The 24,200-nt window shown below is 41.9% G+C and overlaps 1 protein-coding gene across 5 annotated transcripts in view; it reads right to left on the bottom strand.

The window, feature by feature from the left end:
* DENND1A (DENN domain containing 1A) overlaps positions 1 to 24,200 on the bottom strand; it is a 539,466-nt gene that overhangs the window by 164,802 nt on the left and 350,464 nt on the right. For all 5 annotated transcript variants that reach the window (XM_069985728.1, XM_069985725.1, XM_069985726.1 and 2 more), the window contains one exon: positions 6,547 to 6,672. In XM_069985728.1, the coding sequence (XP_069841829.1) occupies positions 6,547 to 6,672 (126 nt within the window). The remainder of the gene's footprint in view (positions 1 to 6,546; positions 6,673 to 24,200) is intronic.

The following is a 24,200-nucleotide window of genomic DNA, read 5'->3' on the forward strand; positions in this document are numbered from 1 at the left end:
TGACTGAAATATATACGTAGTGTGAACCCAGCCTAAGGCTATGTTATGACTAGGTAAAAACAAGGGCAAATAACGACCATTGTTGCAAAACAATGGCTGTTATCAATGATCATGATGATATTTTCCCTTGGTTTTACCTAGGGGAAACATACACTAAGGCCATAAAAGATGCTGAATTACTTGGCAAATTCCTTCTCCAGTCCTAACAAAATTAAGGTATACTAAATAGAGATGAGCGAACCTGGAGCATGCTCGAGTCCATCTGAACCAGAACGTTCGGCATTTGATTAGCGGTGGCTGCTGAAGTTGGATAAAGCCCTAAGGCTATGTGGAAATCATGGATATAGTCATTGGCTGTATCCATGTTTTCCAGACAACCTTAGAGCTTTATCCAAGTTCAGCAGCCACCGCTAATCAAATGCCGAACGTTCGGGTTCGGATGGACTCGAACCCGAACCCGGTTCACTTAGCTCTAATACTAAACTATACTATACTACACTTGTACTATGGCCCTAGAAAAAGCTACATCTGTCTGGTTTCAGATTCATGAGTGTTATTTCTCTCAACCCACTGAGGGAATGGAAACACTACTGTACATATCCAGAGGTTAAACTAAAAATACATCCCAACCATGTCCAATGCGTTACAGGGATTGATGTGAACGGTGACCATCTCTGTACAGCTTTATAAATTATGATGAGATTGTATAAGAAATATGGTATAAATAATTACATAAAATCTGGATCTATACATTCTTTTATTAATTCTTGCAGCTTATAGTATCTGGGATCGCTCATGAGGGCACAAAAAGGCAACTATCCTGATGGAAATAGGCAAGTAGGACTTCAACCTAACTAAGTGACTAGCAATATGTAGCAGCCTGCATGCTTCAGGGTTATACTGTTCTTTGTCCTTGCTGCTAGACATGAAAGTCACCATTGGTGCAGATAGAAAATGGTCTTCACTATATTCTTAAATGAAAGGAACAATGAGCTCCTCTCTGTGTCATCTTTCGACATGACAATGTCACTGTGTAGTGGTGGTCTATGCTCAAGACTTGTTCTATTTTGGTTTTAAAACAACACACGACTGCCCAAACCAACAATCCAGCTTTATCTTACCTCTTTACAGAAAAAAAACATTCATGGTGAATTTAGAACCAAAGCTTCCTTCAAAGCTCTTAAAAATTTCCTAATGGTTAGAACCTACAAGTCTAAGTACAATCTAAGTCTATGAAAACCCTAGTCTCTGAAGAGGAGTATGACTGAAATATCACTGTGTCTCATGTGCAGAAATCTCCCAAACAGTGCCAAAAAGACTGGCATACAGTTGTGGGGAACTATGGGAAAAAGTCTTTCTAGCTTTGGACAGTCACAGGCATCTCCCGTGAATACGAGACATAATGTTTGGTTACATCACCTGAGGCCCCAAAATGAAGAGACCAGGCAAAATTGTAGAACAGTCTACCAGGTATAGGCACTAGAAATGCGCAGAATTAGAGCATGCTTTGGTTTAGCCAAACCCAAACCATCTGCATTTGATTGCAGTGGCTGAAGTTGTTGGATGCAACTTTAGGGAGTTCTGGAACACATGGATACAGCTTATGGCTCTATCCACGTTTTCCAGGTAGCTGTAAGGCTGCACTGAACTTCTTCAGCCACCGGTGATTAAATACAGAGCATTCGGGTTCTCAAGGTTCGTTCATCTCTAATGGGAACTGTCTACAAGTGTTTCACGTAAAAGAACAACCTGCATTCTGAATTCTGCTTTTTGTTTCTTCATAGGAGCAGAAAATAGAATTGAAGAACCAAAATCAATTTTTTTTTTACCAGGTTTCACCATGGTGTCCACATTTATATTTGGAAAAATAAGCACTGTGCACTGGCCATTTTTTCCCCTATCAAATGCAATGAATTCTGAGTCTCCAGTGTATCCAACATGGATGAGAACATAGCTTAGTTGGCGGAGAGTAAGGTACAAACCATAGAAATATAAATCACTCAATTATCTCTGGTGGGGTGTGTATGACTAGTATTAGTATGGGACACACCGTTCTATACAGTGATCTCATATAAACTCACTTTACAACGTACATCATTATGTTGCTTATCCCAATGCTTGTCTTTTATTAAACTGTGACCAGACAATCCCTTTAAGACTTCACCAGGTCAGCATTTGCATTTACAGACCAATGTATTTCTCCTGCTCTGATTTTGTAACGTATCCCCTGTCTTTATTGTTGCTTGTCCAGTCCGCTTTAGATGCGGTCGTACTAATGATGTATGGCACTACTGTATAGCAACATCTCCTGCTCTCTGCTGGTAATGGTTTTCTTTACCGCTCTAACACAGACCCAAATCGATGTTACTCAGCATTCTGCTGCTTGATTAGAGACCCAGAACAAGACGGGAGTTGGATGTATTTGCTCTGACAAAACACATCAATATGTTCTCTCTCTGACCGTGGTTCTTTTACACCTCCACACAGTGGGTTTTTATACGACTAGCGCACATTTAAATATAGCTGGTGAGCGGTAAGAAAACACAGGACAGACGCATTAAAGTTAACTTTTGTTTTTACTAGTCAAAAGTAATCTACGTTAAAAACTACCAGCTGTCATGTGTAGGCAAAAGGATTCACACTTAACCCTTGTGTGCCGAGATAAAAAATAGCCTGGATTTCTACAGTACTAGGGATGGAGGTTATTCATATTGGGGCAAATTAAAGGAAACCTGGCATCATATATACCATCCACATAATATTACATAGGATGGTAATAGCGTTCTAAAGATGTGAATCTCTTAGTTAAAAAGGCAAAAATAAAGTTATAAGGCTTTTAGAAGGCTTGCAGTATAATGACGCAAATATAAGTTGCTTAGCTGGTACAATACACTTTGGGGGAAATTTATCAAGACTAGCATATTCGTACACCAGTCTTAAATAAAGCCCCGTCCCTTTTTCCTGGCCGGATTTACTCGCAGGCCATTTAGTAAACCCGGCCATGCGCAGGCTCTTTGCAACAAACCTACACCAGGTGTGGATTTGTATCATGATGAATGAGGTGCAGGAGGAGACCACGTCTACTTCCCACCTTGCTGGACCCCCGTTCCAACTGCCCATCAGACGAGCGGGGTATATGGCTGGCATACACCAGGGAGAAGTGGCAAATCTGCCCCCTTTCAGGCGGGCAGATGGGATTCCTGTGTGAGGCTGAGGAAACCTGGAAGTGAGCCGGGAGCTCTGTGTGAAGCGAGGTACTCCAGGAAGTGACTAAGGCAACTCTGTCAAGCTGTAGGTGGTGCAATGAGCTGCCAGGGAGACACTGAAGCTCGGTTACAGCGCTCAGCTCCGTAGCTGTTAGTGCTGGCTGAGCCTCGGGTCAGACAGTGTGAAGAGAGCAGAGGACAGATCAATGGCACACAATTGATATCAACGTAGGGTCTTCTGTGAAGAGGATCACCCTATCGGTCCATGTGATTCAATGTGGGCGAGAGGACTGCAAGGATAGGAAATAGTGGAAATGAACCAGCACTAAAGGAAAACACTGTAAGGAAAACAGCATCCCTTGTTTTCTGCAGGCCCACTGTCTTCCGACAACATTATTTTAACTCCCGTTTTTTAGAAGGGGCATTAAAATAATGACCTTGGCTATTATTTCCAGATGCTTTTTGCCGAACAGCGTCAAGAAACAATAGCTGTTCACACAATGTAATGTATAACTGGTGGCCGTACTTTACATTGTAGTGAATGGTTAATTGATTTGCAGGCCCACCCAATGGTGCCCTCAATTCAATTGTAAAAAAATAATGTTCCTGCAGCCAATACTGCCGCCCGGCAACAGACAGTGTAACGGCGTCTGTTGCTATGTAACGGAATGTAATATACAATGTGTGAACATAGCCATACCATGAGCAGTCCAGTGATTTTAGCGACGCCATAGCGACGTATTAGTACTTTAGGAATAAGAGGGAAGCCGGGGTCTCGCTATGATGTATACCAGTGTTCTTGTTTTTTTTTTTTAACTATTCTGAAACCAACCAGGCAGCCAACAGAAATGGCTTTACCACTTTCTAGTTAAAGAGAACCTGCAGCTAACATGAAAAAAATTAGATGTTCCTGACATTAAATTGCTTATGGTACACTGATAAAGTTGCTTCTTGATACGCTCTTCCACAATATGTGAGTTTACAGATCATCTGATAATTTATGGAACTGTCAAGTGGGCAGGAACAAAGAGTGAGAATCCTCTGACTGTTCACGCCCATCTGTATATTAACTAAATTGTCAAACAAAAGATAAATCCTTATATCTCGGTAACAGGAAGTGGTGTAAAAAAAACTTGTTATATAATGTAAAGTTATAGACTCATAGCATGCTAGGCTGCTTAATGATAAGAAAATCTCTTTTTTAGAGCTACATGTCCTCTGTAAATTATTCTAACAGTGACTACATGTGTCAGACATTTATATGCTTTTATTAATATGGTATATTTGTTTTATTACATTGTGTTCTATGTTTATAATGTTTTTTTAGGGGTCTACTCATCTTGTGGATTTATGACCCCTGTCTTCATTGTAACATATATTAGAAGTCTAAACATAATGCCTTGACAACATAATTTACCAGTAATTTGTTTCTTGTATGGAGATTGGAGTATGGTATATGCCCAGCAGCCAGTCTGTCTCTATTGCTCGGTTGGTTCTGTGCTTATAAACATGTTTTGGGATGTAGAACTTAAAGTACACCAGCGAAAATCTTTTTCTTTCAAATCAACTGGTTTAAGAAAGTTATATAGATTTGTAATTTACTTCTATTTAAAAATGTAAAGTCTTCCCATACTTATTAGCTGCTGTATGTCCCGAAGGAAATGTTGTCCGAGACAGGAACTGTCCAGAGCAGCAGCAAATTTCGAAAAATTTATAATTTATTATCAGCCGTTGTATGTCCTGCAGTAAGTGGTATAAACAATATGGAACATATTCAGGAAAGGAGATTTGTTGTCAATTTAAACTTGAAAGTAGAAATCAATCAATCTTGATGTTGCTGATAATGAGACATTTGTGGGGGTGTGACATCGGTCATGTCAGTGACTTTGGGCTATACCCTTACCTTGTAGATTGTAAGCCCTTGTGGGCAGAGTCCTCTATCCCTAGGTACCAGTCTGCTACTTAACTAATTCATGTAGCGTGTTTTGACTTTATAATGTTATGCTTGTCACCCCCCTATCACTTGTACAGCGCTGTGGAATTAAAGGAAAACTCCGGCCTCATTCAAGACCAGCGCAGACCTCTCTGCCTCCAAGACCAGCGCAGACCTCTCTGCCTCCAAGACCAGCGCAGACCTCTCTGCCTCCAAGACCAGCGCAGACCTCTCTGCCTCCAAGACCAGCGCAGACCTCTCTGCCTCCAAGACCAGCGCAGACCTCTCTGCCTCCAAGACCAGCGCAGACCTCTCTGCTTCCAAGACCAGCGCAGACCTCTGTGCCACCAAGACCAGCGCAGACCTCTGTGCCTCCAAGACCAGCGCAGACCTCTCTGCCTCCAAGACCAGCGCAGACCTCTCTGCCTCCAAGACCAGCGCAGACCTCTCTGCCTCCAAGACCAGCGCAGACCTCTCTGCCTACAAGTCCCAGCGTTCCTTGCCGTGCTTGTACCGCCCTACGGCCTGTGTCTGCCCTTTGTATGGGACTTAGGGTATTAGATTCTAATCCCCTAGGACCTGGCACTGTAAAGGAATCAAAAATGGTAATAATTATTCAGATACGTCGCTGCCATTGCACTCTACATCTCTATAGCATGCACAGTCTCTCTCCTCTGCCCTCGCTTCACGATTCTCGCAAGAGATCTGATCTCTACTGTGCACTGAGTTGTACCGTGTACTGTGCAGTACCGAGCTCTCACAAGAATCGTGTAGGGAGCGCAGAGCGGAGAGAAAGTGTGCATGTTGTAAAGATGTGGAGTGCAATGGCAGCGACATTACTGTGTAAGACTCAGGGAGGAAGGAGGTGCTGTCCTTCTCTCAAAAGAACGCCCACACATGTGACGCAGCAACGAGGGAGGTGCCGTCCCGGATTTAGAGCTACGTCCCCACCAGTGACGCTGAGGGTCTATGTCACGAGCCAAGATAGCGTTAAAGAACGGGCCGGGTCGTGATAAAACACTTTTTTTTGGGGAACTACAAAACTTCCGGCGGCCACAATAGGGACTGAAAAAGCTGTAAGTTGACTGAATATGTAACTACATTATATGGCACTATGGTATAAATTTGTAATATGGGTGGGATGCTGAAAAAAAGGGCACTTTAAAAATAAATAATAAATAATAATAAAAATTTATAATAATAATCACAGATTTCTCAACAATCTGACAACATTGTTCAAAAAGTGCCACCGTTTTCAGTGACAAAAAAAAAATAATAAATTCTTAACAGTGCCAAATGGATGAAAGAGTCTTCAAAGAAAATCAGGGTTGTCCCAGATCACAGACTTCCCCAATGTGATCTATCACTTCGACTGAAAGCCCCATTTCAGAAAAATATCCCACTTACCGGCTCAATTTTGAGTGCACTTCTGTAGCTGCCAAACAAAGAGGCTTGGGCTTTTAAGAACGCTCGTGCCACCCCGTCTCCTGTTGTTGTGGATACCTTTCGCAGACGGTTCTTTAATGCAGATACCTGGCAAAAAAAGAAAAAAAAGAAAAAGAAAATTATAACAAAAACACCCACGAATAACAATGTATTGTAATGGAAATAAAACCTAATGAGACGCTTGTTTTATGAAATAGTTAGTAAGCCACAGTATGGTAAATTATCATTAATCACATCCACCGCCATCTATACAATGACAAGGCCAAGAGGACAGCAAGCAGGATGGATGCTAGGAGCCTAGTTATTACAGAGAAGGTATTCTCAGATATATTCACACATCTCTGATACTGCGCCGTTTGTGAACTGTATGTGTGATGCTGTGGTGAAAGTGTATTGTGAGTGCACAAATGGCCCCATTGTGGATAAGGGACATGGAGACTGCAGAGCCCCATGAGCCACCAATGTGGGAGGTAAACGGGGTTAGATGGTTTTATTGTTCTTTAAATGAATTTAACATGGATTGTGGTGTGTTGGGGGTAATGGACACAAAGGGAAATAAAGAAATCAAGCGTGTACAAAAAAAACAAAAAAAAAAACAACTTTTACAGGTGTTTACAGCAAACTGATAGAGAGGACTAACACGACACTCAACTGATACCAATGCATTTTAGTCATATCCTGCCCTCATTCATGGCTACCATTAGTACATAATATTCAAATGAAACAAGGAGAATTCATCGAAGCAGAGCCAAGGGGAAATCGTGTCTCTCTGGGCATGTCTGAAGCTATTTCAATTAAAAGAGTTATGGCGGCCAGTCTCCTCTCAAGTCTGACTGACTGCATCCTGCCTACTAGATGTAGCCATACAATGTTAAAATATTTTAAATAAAACTGGTGATAAAAAATTATATAGATCTGTAAATTACTTTTATTTCAAAATATCAAGTTTCCCAGTACTTATCAGCTGCTGTATGTCCTGCATGAAGTGGGGTATTCTTTCCAGTAAGACACAGTGCTCTCTTCTGCCTCCTCTGTCCATGTCAGGAACTGTATAAAGCAGGAGAGGTTTTCTATGGTGATTTACTGCTAGCTCTGTACAGTTCCCGACTGACAGAGGTGGCTGAAGAGAGCACTGTGTCTGATTGGAAAGAATACACCACTTCCTGTAGGACATACAGCAGCTGATAAGTACTGGAAGATTGGAGATTTTTAAATAGAAAAGTAGTACAAATATCAGTTTTTCTATGAAGATTTGCTAGTGCTACTAATGTCAGCAGAGAGCTTTGTATCAGACTGGAAAGAACCATTACACCCTGCAGGACATACAGCAGCTGAAAAGTACTGGAAGAGTGGACATTTTTAAATAGATGTTATATAAAAATTAATATAACTTTCTGAAACCAGTTGATTTGAAAGACAAAAATACCCCTTTAATAACTACAAAAAACTTATTGGGGGGGGGGGGGGGACTTTTTACAATAGAAACAAATACAGCCTATATGGATATAGAAGCATAAAGAAACTCTACAGAGACTATCCTGTGGCTATATTGTTGGGAGTCACTCTAATTACTCTTTAGAAACCACTGAGCATGTTTAATGGTATGAAGTACATTTATGAAGTACAGAACAGACAATGATAATGTGCCTATAAATACACACATAAAAATCTCCCTGCCGATCATATAATAAAGGAGATATCCGTAATTAAAGGTGCCGTCTATGTGGAACTCATTCATCGGAGATTGCTGCTGTTTAAAATAGAAATGTCATTTTTTCCGCAGATTTTCCTTGAAGTCGGCTCAAGTCAGAAACGCTTACTGCTAAGTGAGGTCACAGCAGCACACGAACGGATCAAACTGATATGTAGTGCAAGTCTTCCTCCTCGCCCCACGTAAATATCACTGAAGGTTATTTTAATTAAGCAGGAATGTGCACGGAACCTTTGAGAAAATTAATGTGACCACCAAGAGTCTCCCCATTAGCAGAAAGCAGGGTGTTTTGTCAGCTAATTCACTGTCCGGCCGTAATTAACTTACGTCGTTAGAGCAATTTGGATCCATTTCCATTCACCGTGATCGGGGGGAGAGCGCTAAATAAAAATAAGATTTAGGGTTGGATCAACAGATCCATATAGATACTGTGTGGGGCTTACTATAAGAAAGAATGTATAGTATACATAATAACTGTCATTAGAATACTGTATATACAGTATATGGGTATGCTGTACTTCTGGTTTATGTAGGTTATCATAGAGTGAAATCAGAGGAAAATGCTGTCCTTAGAGGGGTTATCCAGTGAAAATCTTTTTTTTTTCCTTCAAATAAACTGGTTTCAGAAAATTATACAGATTTGTAATTTACTTCCATTTAAAAATCTAAAATCTTCCCATACTTTTTAGCTGCTGTATGTCCTGCAGGAAGTGTTGTTTTCTTTTCAGTCTGACATAGTGCTCTCTGCTGCCATCTCTAAGACAGGAACTGTCCAGAGCAGGAGACATTTGCTATGGGGATTTGCTACTGCTCTGAGAGCACTGTGTCGGACTGAAAAGAAAACAACATTTCCTGCAGGACATACAGCAGCTGAAAAGTAAGGGAAGATTTGAGATTTTTAAATAGAAGTAAATTACAAATTTATATATGTTATAAATGACAGAATCAGGGATTTGAACAAATCCCAAGAAATTAAAAAGAGACCGCGTCGTTTAATCATTTCCCTAGGGAATTGATCAAATCACTGACCCCTTTTAGGGAAATGATGGAATGAACTCATTTCCCCCTGCGACACAGAATTCGCTTACTGTATCGCCTCTCTGCTTCCCCCAGCCTCTCTGCTCTGCTCCCCGTCCGCCTCTCAGCTGCCCATTCCACTCATTTCCCCTTCTGCACACCTCCCCCAGTCTGTCCGCTCTGCTCCTCGTTCCGCTTATTTCCCCTGCTACAAACCTCCGGCTCGCCTGGCCTCTCCGCTCTGCTCCCCGTCGGCCCTGCCACCATATGCCTGCCAGGAGGTGTGTTGCTCTGCCCGCCATCCACCTCCAGTCCCGTTCATCCCGCCCTGCGACATGCCTCCTGCTCTCCCGGCCTGTCCACTCTGCTCCCTGTCCGCCCCAACGCCGTATGCCTGCCGGGAGGTGTGCCGATCTGTTCCCCACGTGCACCACCATCATATGCCTGCCAGGGAGGTGTGCCGCTCTGCTCCCCCATCCGCCCCCGCCATCATATGCCTGCCAGGGAGGTGTGCCGTTCTGCTCCCCCATCCGCCCCCGTCATCATATGCCTGCCGGGGAGATGTGCCGCTCTGCTCCCCCATATGCCCCCGCCATCATATGCCTGCCGGGGAGGTGTGCCGGTCTGCTCCCCTGTCTGCCGGGAGTTTCTGTCCGCCCTGCTGCCATATGCCTGCCAGGAGGGGTGCCGCTCTGCTCCCCCATCTGCCCCCGCCATCATATGCCTGCCAGGGAGGTGTGCCGCTCTGCTCCCCCATCTGCCCCCGCCATCATATGCCTGCCAGGGAGGTGTGCCGCTCTGCTCCCCCATACGCCCCCGCCATCATATGCCTGCCGGGGAGGTGTGCCGGTCTCCTCCCCTATCTGCCGGGAGTTCCTGTCCGCCCTGCTGCTATATGCCTGCCAGGAGGGGTGCCGCTCTGCTCCTCCGTCCACCTCCAAACATTAAGCGGGGCGACTCCTCAACCGTTTACTCCATCATTTCCCTGAAAGGGGTCAGCCATTTGATCAAATCCCTAGGGAAATTGTGGAACGGCGTGTTCATTGAATCATTTCCCAGGATTTAATCAAATCCCTGGATTCTATCATTTCACTGCAACCTATATATACTACTCTAAAACTAGTTTATTTGAAAAAAATATATATATATTTTCTCTGGAAAACACCTTTAATACGTCCAGGTACACGTTCTAAAACACTGAATTGCATATTGGGAAATACATACAAAATCTTTGATGACAGCTATTTAATGTTTTCCAGCACTCATCGTAATAATAAAAAGAATTTAATTATTATATATAACCCTTATGGTTTCTAAAGGTTTTTCTTTTTATATGAATATATGTGTAATATATTTTAGACACTACTTAAACTTTCGCTATATAGTTTTATAGGGGTTTGCAGGGGCAAAAAAAAAAAAGCTGACCTGTTTTGCTCTCCAATGCTCTACTTACTCTTCCCATCTGGAAGGAGCCCCACCTCCCGGGCAAACCACACACATTGTAGCGACCCATGACGTATCTAATACGTCATGGCGCCGCGGGGGGTGTTCAGAGCGGGGTCCCGACGGGACCCCGCTCTGAACGGCGCTGATCCCGGCTGACACGTGCAGCCGGGCAGTGCCTCTGTTAGCCGGCGCGGGTCCCGTTGCCGCGCCGGCTAATTAAGCACTTCAATGCAGCTGTCAAACCTGACAGCTGCATTGAAGGGCTTCAGACATCACATCCCTGGTGTCTAGTGGGTCGGATCTCCCCCCCGCGATGCGATCGCGGGGGGGAGATCCGTTCTTCTGGCCGTGCCGGGCCTCAGCGTCGGAATGACGCTGATCCCGGCTCGGCAGTAGATTGCTATGGCCTGCAGCAGGCCATAGTAATCTATGACCGATCTAATCGATCTTTGCTGTGTATATACACAGCATTGATCTCTATGAGAGATCAGTGCTATGTATATACAAGCCCCCCAGGGGGGCTTCTAGTCCATGTAAAAAAAAAAAGTAAAAAAGTGTTTTTATTAATAAAAAATCCCCTCCCCTAATAAAAGTCCAAATCACCCCCCTTTTCCCATTTTATAAATATAAATTAATAAATAAACATATCTAGTATCGCCGCGCGCGTAATCGCCCGAACTATTAATTAATCACATTCCTGATCTCGCATGGTAAACGGCGTAAGCGCAAAAAAATCCCAAAGTGCAAAATTGCGCATTTTTGGTCGCATCAAATCCAGAAAAAATGTAATAAAAAGCGATCAAAAAGTCGTATATGCGCAATCAAGGTACCGGTAGACAGAACGCATCATGGCGCAAAAACTGACACCTCACACAGCCCCATAGACTAAAGGATAAAAGCGCTATAAGCCTGGGAATGGAGCGATTTTAAGTGACATATATTTGTTAACAATGGTTTGAATTTTTTACAGGCCATCCGATACAATATAAGTTATACATGTTATATATCATAGTAACGACTTGAGGAACATGCATAACAAGTCAGTTTTACCATAGGGCGAACGGCGTAAATGCAAAAATCCCCGAAATCAAAACAAATTCGTTTTTTTTTCAATTTGACAGCGCAAATGATTTTTTTCCGGTTTCACAACATATTTTATGGAAAAATTATGCCTGTAATTGCAAAGTACAATTGGTTTCGCAAAAAATAAGCGCTCATATACGTCTCTAGGTGAAAAAATGCAAGCGCTATGGACTTTTAAACATAAAATGGAAAAAGCAAAAGCGCAAAAACGAAAATTGGCTTGGACCTTAAGGGGTTAATGTTTAATGGCTGTCCAATGTTATGGCAACATTGGGCAAACTTTGGGCTTCGATGCAACTGCTCCCCTACATTTTATTTTTCTGATCCTTTGTGAGCTGCACAGGAACCTGGAAATGCTCCAATGCTTTACATCAGGGATGGCGGTCCAGGTATGATGGGAATTGTAGTTTTGCAACAGCTGGAGGGTCGAAGGTTCCCCATACCTGCTCTACATAGAAACATAGAAAGGAGTTTACCGTCTCTGACCGCTGTATGTAAGGACTTGATTTACCCATACAAGTTACCTGCTTTTTTTCTTATTTTGAAATTACATTTTAGGGAGTTTTGGTCTCAAGATGCAATTTTTTCAACATAGTATAGTTGTTCTGTAACCAATTAATATTGTATCTTGAGGCACCACTGTATAGTATAGACATACTCATAGTCCAAGGGCGCAGCACAATACCCAGTGGTGGCCTTGGCACTTGTTTGGGTTCACCGCGTGCTGGTGTTCCCTTTTTGATTGATGGAGTCATGCACACAGGTTGCATAACCACTAAGGCCGGCCCTGGGCCCAAACCCCAATGAGTCCAGTCAGTTATCGTCTCAGGGGGAGATTTATTATCAATGCACCCCAGGTATATGTCACGGAGAAGGCGCATATTGTGGTCTTCTCTCTGGCGTATGCTTGCTGTAACAACTCCCCACTCGTCTAATGGAGAGGAAGGGACGGCAAGGCAGGGAGCAGGGGTGACCTCCTCCCATGCCACATTTATCAAGGTTTACGCCTGATTTGCACCTGCTCCAGACGAGGTGTAAATTCAATCCCTGCCTGTCAATTCATTCCATGCCCCTTTTAGTGAATCCTGCAAGGTGAATGGGGTCGAGGCTTTATCTAAGACTGGCGTACACTTACACCAGACTTGATACATGTCCCCCTAAGTCTTTTTGAAAGATTGCAGTTTTTTTTTTTAAGGCCAGGTACATACATTGAACAACATTTTTAATACAGGTCCTTTGGTTCCCTGAGGAAGCCGGTGTTGGCGAAACGATCGTAGGGACAGTCGTGACCCACATAGTGAATATGGGTGAGTGGTAAATACCATGGAGATTTGTTATGTCTGTAGATAATTGTATAGTCATTTTACTAATATGGTGGCTATGTTTACATATCTCTGGTACTGAGGTAGACATTTCTTAACACTCGCAATTTGATAAATTATTTATTCTATGTGGGTTATTTTATACATGTAATTTTATTATTGAGTGGTTATTTTTAAAAGTATATATTTTTATGGAATAGTGATTTTTAATCATGTTGTGTAATGTATCATGGTAAATAAAAATGTTATATTATTCAGACTTTATGCCCATAGTTGTTGTTGTGTATCCATTCTGTTGGTGGGTTGTTCTGGTTGTATGGTGGAGTGACGCCCAGGGTTGTGGTTCATTTCTGTGCCCTATACAGTTATACAGGGTTATTGTGTCTTATCCACCAGTGAGCCTTTTTGTGTTTATTTTTAATACAGGGTGCAGAATTCTAGAACACAATGCTAACTTCTTCTCTAACATTTCTCTATGACACTTTGAAGATACATTAAAAGAGGAATAGTATTCTTGGTATAGTCCCCTTTATCCCACTGGTCCACTCACTCTGATCAGCTTTAAATATGTCCAGTAACTCCCACTTCACCAGGTGCCATTCTCCACCTAGATGACTCTTGTACCTAACTTAAAGCTTAATTGCAAACCGCACCTGAACTGGAGACAAGAGTCCTGTTGTCTCTGAAAGAAAGTGCCCATGTTTTTGTAGGACTGGATAACCCCTTAAGGGTACGTTCACACTTACCGGATCCGCAGCGCATTTTCTGCTGCAGATCCGTAGTGGATTTAGTTAAATAACTGAACAGAGCATCAAATCTGCACCATCAAATCTGCTGCGGATCCTGTAGGTGTGAACGCACCCTTAGGCTGGGTTCACACTACGTATATTTCAGTCAGTATTGTGGTCCTCATATTGCAACCAAAACCAGGAGTGTATTGAAAACACAGAAAGGCTCTGTTCACACTATGTTGGAATTGAGTGGATGGCCGCCATATAACAGAAAATAACGGCCAGTATTTCAATACAACGGCCGTTGTTTTAAAATACCAGCAAATATTTGCCATTAAATGACGGCCATCCACTCAATTTCAACATTATGTGATCATAGCCTTTCTGTGTTTTCAATCCACTCCTGGTTTTGGTTGCAATGAGGACCACAATACTGACTGAAATATATGTAGTGTGAACCCAGCCTCAAAGTGGTTATATAGCCATACAAAATGAATGACCTATCCTCAGGCCACAACACTCAGTGATGCAGACTTTTCAATGTTTACTTTATCTCATCCTTGCATCCCTATTCTATCAGTAGTGGCAATGTCCTATTCACTTAAATAAGAATTGGCCATCAGTTTTATAAGGTTGGATAACCTCTTAAACAGTCTAGCCCTACAGCTTTGTTTTAGTAAACTTTAACTATCTACACATATAAAGAACAAGATAGTCATGTGCCCCAGTCCTTGACAGCACCACTCCGTAAGTCCAAGTTGCCTGAAAGCAGTGTCAATATAGGAAGTGCCCCTGTTGAGCTGGGCAGTTTGAGCATAGTAAAAAACAAAAACAGTTTGAGCATAGACTGAATTTTCCTGGAAAGCCTACAACATGCAAGCCATGGAAAAAAAAAAGAAAAAGGAAACCCTTGAGCCCACATACATATTAATAATTCTGGAAGCCTGATAGATGAATATGATTTTGGTGGACACCAGGAGAACACCTAAAAGTAATGTGTTAAATAAAGATGAAGGAGCCTGTTGTATGAACCCAAACCATCAGCTTTTAAATCCCGCTGTCTTCCCGGTCCGTAGGAAAGGTGGAGACAGCCCAAATCCCACAGGGATAAAGCCTATGACCTAAACTGTATCCATGTTTTCCAGGAAGGAATTAGGCTGTAGCTACCTTTTCCTTGGAGCTGGCAGACAGCGGGATTCAAAAGCCGATAGAGATGAGTGAGCCAGTTGATGAGATCGGGATTCAAAAGCCGATGGAGCTACTAGAGATGATTGAGCCACCCGAGGTCCAGGCTTGTACGAAGCAGAATCTCAGGTGGCTCCCTCATCTCTAGTGTTAACACCTTTTCTAATATATAACTATGAGTGGGGCTTTATCACTCAACATTAAGACTCTGTGGTTTATGGAGTTTAAGACTCTGTGGTTTATGGATGTGGAACTCCAAAGTCTTGATCCCTGTAAGTAACAGAACACTGCCCACGGCATTCGAAAGAAAGTTCAAGAAGAATAAGACATTTCTAGAGCCCTGCATACTTTTAGCCAAGTAGTTAATCTAAACAATGGTGACACATAGAAAAAAAATGCTCTAATTGCTGATAATTGCAAATAATATATAGATTCTGACCACTTAAATTTGTTAACACAAACTAATTTCACGTGGTGTCAAATTCTTTTTCGGTTCTTTCTCCTCAAAGGGTGGAACAGCAAATAAGTTAAGTGGAAACAAGACATTTAAGAGAGGACCAGAAAACAACCTATAGCCTGTGTCTGGTCATGCATAACTAAATTCCTGATCGTTTTTAATAATTCAAATCACCGGGGTAAGCACTTGAAAGGCTGAGCAGAAAATAACAGTATCTATGGTAGCATCACTGACATTTCCATCCTTTGAAACACATCATCCTAACCCCTTTGCTTCTGGCTTCTCAAAGGCTCTGCTCCACCTGTGCATTATTACGCACTTAACCCCGGCTGACCTCTCTCTTTCATAGACGAGGTGTGTAATTACTCCATATTCACAAAGCCACACTTTTCAGGTGCAAGTACAGATCTCCTAATGATCTAATTACCATTTACACAAAAGGTGAATGCTCACTCATTGAAACTGAGCAAATATCAACCGGACACCTTCTCACACATGCAGATTGCAAATCACTGGTGCATCACATGATGTCTTAGCTCTTTGTAGCTGAAAATGTAGCCGTAAATAAATAATTGCTTTGTTTCGTGTCCCGCGGTTTACTTTACTCCCAAAACCATAGATGGCCGATCCTAAAAATTATTTTTCTACCTTGCCACCACCAAAGCCGTGTTTGGTCACGCCAAATAATACTGAAAGAATTAAGACTAATTTGACAAACTTTGTAGACAATGATGGATGTGAAAGAATTAAGACTGATTTGACGAACTTTGTAGACAATGATGGATGATGAGAAAATCTGTAAACCATGTATATTAAGTGGAGCTGTGTCTTACAGATAAAACTTTCTCATTCTGAAGAATGGTACGATATAATTACATTAAAAATTGCAAATTGCAAAAAAGTTTGACAAGTAAAATAAAGAAAATTAAAAGACATTTCACAATGGTCTGATCTTACCCACTAGTAATAATTTGTTTACATGAGAATAATAAAAAAAATAAACTTCAAGCAATTTGTGACTACCATAGGAATTACCACTATAGAAATATATTTCCAATGACTTTCTATAGGGAGAAAGTTACGGTGACATGAAAGGCTTTAATTAGATACGTTGAACAAGAACAAAACTGTCATTTCAGGGGCAGTTTTATCCCTGTTCTTGAAATCGGTGGGGTCCCAGCAGTTTGAACAGCTTGTTGTCCCCTATCCTATGACTAGGGGATAACAACATGAGATAGGAATACCACTTTTAAGGAAACCAATCACCTCCCTGATGCTCCTCTGATGCTGTGCCTGGCAGACTCAGGTGAAGCAGGAATTTCAAAATACCGATCTTTAATACTCCATCCTGACACTTGGTAACTAAGCATGGAAACAGAGTTCCAGCGACATGAAGTCATGCTGCCTCCACCCTCTTCCCAGCCAGTCACACTTGATTGGCGGCCTAAGTGCTGCAAACATTCCCTTTAAAAGATTAAAGTGGAAGAAAAAAATTTTGACAGTTGAGAGACAACACCAAAAATGAATGTCACCTATTAGATAGAGCCTTAATGGCAAATAGCAATGGCAATGGCAATAGAAAACCAAACATCCCAATTGATGGCTTGTACAAACACTACCGTTCAAAAGTTTGGGGTCACCCAAACAATTTTGTGTTTTCCGTGAAAAGTCACACTTATTCACCACCATACGTTGTGAAATGAATAGAAAATAGAGTCAAGACGTTGAGAAGGTTAGAAATAATGATTTGTATTTGAAATGAAATTGTTTTTACATCACACTTTGCTTTCGTCAAAGAATCCTCCTTTTGCAGCAATTACAGCATTGCACACCTTTGGCATTCTAGCTGTTAATCTGTTGAGGTAAGCTGGAGAAATTGCACCCCACGCTTCTAGAAGCAGCTCCCACAAGTTGGATTGGTTGGATGGGCACTTCTGGCGTACCATACGGTCCAGCTGCTCCCACAACAGCTCAATGGGGTTCAGATCTGGTGACTGCGCTGGCCACTCCATTACCGATAGAATACCAGCTGCTGCTTCTGCTGGAAATAGTTCTTGCACAATTTGGAGGTGTGTTTAGGGTCATTGTCCTGTTGTAGGATGAAATTGGCTCCAATCAAGCGCTGTCCACTGGGTATGGCATGGCGTTGCAAAATTGAGTGATAGCCTTCCTAATTCAGAATCCCTTTTACCCTGTACAAATCTCCCACCTTACCAGCACCAAAGCAACCCCAGACCATCACATTACCTCCACCATGCTTAACAGATGGCGTCAGGCATTCTTCCAGCATCTTTTCTTTTGTTCTGCGTCTCACAAACGTTCTTCTTTGTCATCCAAACACCTTAAACTTGGATTCATCCGTCCACAACACTTTTTTCCAGTCTTCCTCTGTCCAATGTCTGTGTTCTTTTGTCCATCTTAATCTTTTTCTTTTATTGGCCAGTCTCAGATTTGGCTTTTTCTTTGCCACTCTGCCCTGAAGCCCAAAATCCCGCAGCTGCCTCTTCACTGTAGATGTTGACACTGGTGTTTTGCGGGTACTATTTAATGAAGATGCTAGTTGGGGACCTGTGAGGCGTCTGTTTCTCAAACTAGAGACTCTAATGTGCTTATCTTCTTGCTTAGTTGTGCAACGAGGCCTCCCACTTCTTTTTCTACTCTGGTTAGAGCCTGTTTGTGCTGTCCTCTGAAGGGAGTAGTACACACCGTTGTAGGAAATCTTCAATTTCTTAGCAACTTCTCGCATGGAATAGCCTTCATTTCAAAGAACAAGAATAGACTGTCGAGTTTCAGATGAAAGTTCTCTTTTTCTGGCCATTTTGAGCGTTTATTTGACCCCACAAATGTGATGCTCCAGAAACACAATCTGCTCAAAGGAAGGTCAGTTTAGTAGCTTCTGTAACGGGCTTTTCTAATCATCAATTAGCCTTCTGAGCCAATGAGCAAGCACATTGTACCATTAGAACACTGGAGTGATAGTTGCTGGAAATGGGCCTCAATACACCTATGTAGATATTGCAACAAAAACCAGACATTTGCAGCTAGAATAGTCATTTACCACAATAGCAATGTATAGAGTGTATTTGTTTAAAGTTAGGACTAGTTTAAAGTTATCTTCATTGAAAATTACAGTGCTTTTCCTTCAAAAATAAGGACATTTCAATGTGACCCCAAACTTTTGAACGGTAGTGTATAGTCTAGAAGGTCCAACAGAATTCAGATAGGAGTCTTGATGCTGTTGGACTTTCAGGACTATATGTAAAAGAGACGAGACAAAAGTTTTGATACATTGGACGGGTTCAACAGGTTCAGGGTTCAAGTGTACAACAAAGGCAATAAAGCACTTTCTATGCTGATGTACAGTGTCTGGTATAACAATATTCGTAAGGAGAATTTCTCTCTATAACATGGCATTCTAATAGAGCATGGGTCTCCAAACTGTGGCCCTCCAGCTGTTGCAAAACTACATTTCCCATGGTGCCTGGGCAGCCAAATCCAAAGCTTTAGCTGTCCAGGCATTACGGGAGTTGTAATTTCGCAACAGCTGGAGGGCCGCAGTTTGGAGAACCATGTAATAGAGCATGCCACAATAATTCTCTATTGAGCTCCCAATTTCCATTTATAAATCCATTTATTGAGGGGTTGGATGAACTTCACATAACACATCAAATCTTGCAGGTGGTTTTTGAAGACTATCCGAGAATATGGTCTTCTTGGCTTGACAAAGTTCTTTCACGCTTGAATGGACATTTTTAGGTGTACAAAAGCAATCACTAGACTTTAGGATTACCAGAAGTGTCAGTTATAGCATCAGGCATTATCTGTTCTGAACATCCCTTGACCCTGGGGCATTGCTTATAGGAGGTGACTGAAAGAGCAGATGTTGGAAAATTGGGCAAAAATGTTTCACCCTTTGAATCATGTAGTATTAGTATGCTATACACAGGATATAGAGATGCACCTTATGGATGTTGTTTGTTTCGGAAAATCCAATTTTGAGGGCTTCAAAAAAAAAATTTCCATTGGTGACAAGTCTCTATTGCAGATAGTGCAGTATGACTGACTGACAGGGGTGAAGAATAGGAAGACAAAATGGATGATCCCTTGGAAACACAAAGGAGACCTTAGTGGTCTTACGCTTTTTGCATCACAAAAAGGGTGAATGTAAATATTAAAATTCAATCTATCCTGGTCATGATTTTGTATGTCCATAGGACAGATTGGGGGACAATAATGGGTGCAAATATCAATACATACAGTAAAGATATATATGTCTGCCTATCGTCTTCTATTAATACAATAAAACTGAAGCGTATGCTCTTTTGGGCAAAAGTTTTTTTTGTTTTCTTTTACACAAAGTCATTCTGGGTCGATCATTCGACTTGCCATAATAACAATGTGGTCTGTTGGGTTCTGTTGCGTTATCTGTTGTTTTAACAGGAAAAAAAAACAGCATTGTGTGCGGCACAATTGTTCCCCTAAAATATACAGAGGATATTTTGATGAATAAATTTCTACATATGTGCTATGACCAGCACCTTCCATAGTGTATAATTCAGGAAGGAAAGATGGAAATCTTTATTTCTGTATACAACTTTTTTTTTTTGTTTTTTTTTTTAACAGATTAGCCTCCAATTCCTAGATTGCTAATGCTCGTCTCCAACACCTTTAACAACTCTATAATACTGTGCTAATCCATTTACCACTCATCAACACCAGCCGCCTCCTGCAGAGGATATATCCTATCCCCAGTGGAAGCTTTTCTGGGTCTACACTACCACTTATATTATTGGCTGTAATGACCGCCTATAGACAGGGATCAATACGTTTGATAAAATAAACGCAGTGTTTGCCAAGCACAGACGAGAGCATGCTGCTCAGGAAGATTCTCAAGGCAGAGCTGTATGGCGCACCGGCTTTCTGCGCATTGTGGTTAAAATTTCATTAACTAATTTTGCTACAAACACAAATCTACGCTGACTGCCTAATATACCAACATACTGTATCTGAAGGAGTGAGGTTATACAGGTTATTCTGAAAAGAAAGAATCCAATTTATTGACACATTAGTCATAGTTAGGCTACTATATGCTTACATCTGAAAATGGCCTATTCTTGTGATGTATGTCGGCAAAATATCATGCCAGCATATACAACAGGTACTCAATTGCTAGGAATTTCAAAGGTGAAACAGTATATTGTAGGACTGTTATTTCGTACTATTTGCACATACAGGGTCTTATAGAGGAGAACCAATCCTGTCAGTGGCCTTTAGTTAACACCCATTACCCACCCCCCCTACTAAACTTACTCTTTTCAACAAAAGTGCTGTTAAATTGCCCTGCCAATCATATAGTTAACTGTGCAAAAATAGAGCTATATCTGCCCAGTACTCTATACACCACTTCCTGCACTCTATAATTGGTGCATGGCAGAAGCCAAAAGATAAGTGACCACTGGACCCCAGCATGAACCCTTCCACTCTGCTCCACTGCTAACTTTAATATTAATTTTCTGACTGTCTTAGAACACTAAGAATCTTAAAGTTAACTCTCAACACAAGCCTGGAGTACAGAAATGGCTGCACGACACACCCATGGTTGATACGAAAGCTTGTTCAGCTACATTAAAAACCAACATCAGAAGTTAGAATATAAGTTCTGATACACATCCCTACACTAAACGACACTGTGCCGGTCAGCGAACGCCAACCCTGCAAAGCAAGCGCAAGCAGGGAAGGATGGCCACAGAATGGCCCTGCAACCCCACTGTCGCAGGACCAAACCCTAAGGGCCCCCCCAAACCTCTTCGGCAGAGAAGACTGATGCCAAGCAACACAAGTGTGAACAAGGTGTTACTACTCACCATTGCACCAGCAGGTAGAATGGGAGAAAGAGGAGGTACTTACCATATGTACACAGTTGCCTCCTGCTAATTTGGATCACATGGGTCTTACAAGGGAGGAGTGCTAGCCACAAAGAAAAAAGGGACAGAATACACAAAATATGCACAAGCCTGGAAGACAGAAATGCCTGCACATTGCACCCATGGTTGACACGAAAGCTTACTCAGCTACATTAAAAACAAACATCAGAAGTTAGTATATCATTTGATCAAACCATATTGCCTCATGTACCACGTGCAGGTCTCTTATACACATAGGTCCCTATGCTAAACGACACTGTGCCGGTTAGCGAACGCCAACCCCGCAAAGCCACAGAATGGCCCTGCAACCCCACTGTCACAGGACCAAACCCCAAGCCCTCCCTCCGCCCCCAAACCCTGCAGGCGCTGCCGGCGGAGAAGGCAGCCACCAAGCAACACAAGTGTGAACAAGGTGTTACCACTTACCATTGCACCAGTAGGTAGAATGGGAGAAAGAGGAGGTACTTACCATATGTGCACAGGTGCTCCCTGCTAATTTGGATCACACGGGTCTTACAAGGGAGGCGTGCTAGCCACAAAGAAGGGGGGCAGAATATATAAAATGCACTAGCCTGGAGGACAAAAATGGCTGCACATTGCACCCATGGGTTATGCTTGTGTTGCCTGGCGGCCGCCATTTTTGAGGGGACCTTGGGGTTTGGTCCTGTGACAGTGGGGTTGCAGGGTCATTCTATGGCTCCCTTCCCTGCTTGCGCTCGCTTTGCGGGGTTGGTGTTCGCTAACCGGCACAGTGTTGTTTAGCAGAGGGACCCATGTGTATCAGGGATCTGCACGTGGTACATGAGGCAATATGGTTTTATCAAATTATATACTAACTTCTGATGTTAGTTTTTAATGTAGCTGAACAAACTTTCCTATAAACCATGGGTGCAATCTGCAGCAGTGCACTGCTATTCAGATGAAGAGGACCTAATCCTTGAAATGTGTAAATTGTGCATATTTTAATAAATATTTGAAACTTTTTATCTGTTTTCAACTATTGGAGTTCTTTGGGCAGCGGTGACCACTATGGATTAGCCACACTTTTTGCTTTTGCACCTGGTTTTTGACCCCTTAAAATGTTGGGAGTACCTGTCATTTGAAAAAAATAATATGTCAGACACATATCAGACACAGACATATTACAAGAACGAGCCAGAAGCACTCTGTCATGTGACTTGGATGGACTCTGAATGCAAATCTATACAGGTCCAGGTCTCATAGACAGGGCCGTATTCCCTGATCAGTATATTAAACAACGCTGATTTGCTAGATTGATGCTCATTTACAAAGCCTTTTAAATGGCTTGATTATCGTGCAGCAAGGGCTGCACAGACATCGTTAGTGATGTCCGTGCAGCCCATGCTTTTAAAGTGTAAAATAATAAAGTTTACACATTACCTCTACCTGCTCCCTGCTGTTCTCCTCGCAGCCCCAGATGCAACTTCAGAGACAGTCTCTGAAGTGACAGTCCACTCCCCCAATCACTGGCTCTGGTGGTCCAGTCCTGGCCAGTGACTGGCTGAGCAGCGAGTCACTACAGCAACCGGCTCTGAAGTTGCATAGGCAGCTTTGGGGAGTGGGGAGAAGTGAAGGGAACACCAGAAAGTGGGCAGAGGTAATGTATAAACTTTATTATTTTCTTTACACAGTTATCAGCTTTCGGACGCGTATCGCTATTACATGTAGTGATACGCGCCGAGAGGCAAATATTTTTAGGACTAAAAGACACGATTAGCCAATGATCACTGTTTTAATAACACTGGTAATAATCTGCCGATTCGGCCTCATTTGGCAGATTATCGTTCCCATAGAGTGGGAAGAAGAGCGTGTAGCAGCTAGTCTCTCCTTACTTGTTCTGCTGATTGGTGAGGGCTAAAAGTTTTCATGAGTGACAGGTACAGGTTAAAGGGAACCCACTGCCGTGAAAATAATACCTCAACTATCTGCATCATGTTATAGAGCAGATCGAGCTGAGCAAATTGATCTATCCATCTTTCTTTATGGGAAAAGATTCAGTATAACTAAGTCCAATAAATGATACTGTCCACTGGACTGCTTAACACAGAATGATCAGGGATATCATTCAACATGTTACAAGTTATAATGAAACGTGTGCCACAAAGATTATATATATATTATATATATCAATTTGCTCAGTTCTTCATGCCCTATAACATGATGCCAATAGATTAGAAAGCACTGTCTAGGTGACAGGTTCCCTTTAAGGCTAGGTTTACAAAGATTAAAATAAAACCTAAACATGGCAGTAATTTTGAGTCAAAGTAAAACAATGTGTGAAAAGATGAGAAATAAACAGCTGTATTTTGCAAATACAATTGTCCAAATAATTAACTAGTTCATTATCCACCATACTATATTATTCTATACAGTTTGTGCACTGCCGTCCAATTTCCCATTGATTTCAATTGAGTGCTTTATTATACTAAAAATATGTCGGTATGGTTATTTATTTTCTACACCTGAATGTTCATTTGGAATGCAAAGTGCAGGTTTGCCCACCTTATAAAAGGACATGGCTTTTTCTTTAAATCACAAGTTATCACATAAAAAAGTATTACGCTTTGGTGACATATAATTACAGTGAAAAACCTGTATTTTGTTATATTGCCGCTGCTCTCAGCGTTCCTATAACCTGCTAGAAAACGTCCTCTCAGCAAGTTTCCGTAACTTCAATTAGAAAGACTAATTATTATTTCAACAGAGCAAAGATTCTTT

Source organism: Dendropsophus ebraccatus, chromosome 10, assembly GCF_027789765.1.
Source record: "Dendropsophus ebraccatus isolate aDenEbr1 chromosome 10, aDenEbr1.pat, whole genome shotgun sequence".
In the NCBI taxonomy this organism is placed as follows: Eukaryota; Metazoa; Chordata; class Amphibia; order Anura; family Hylidae; genus Dendropsophus; species Dendropsophus ebraccatus.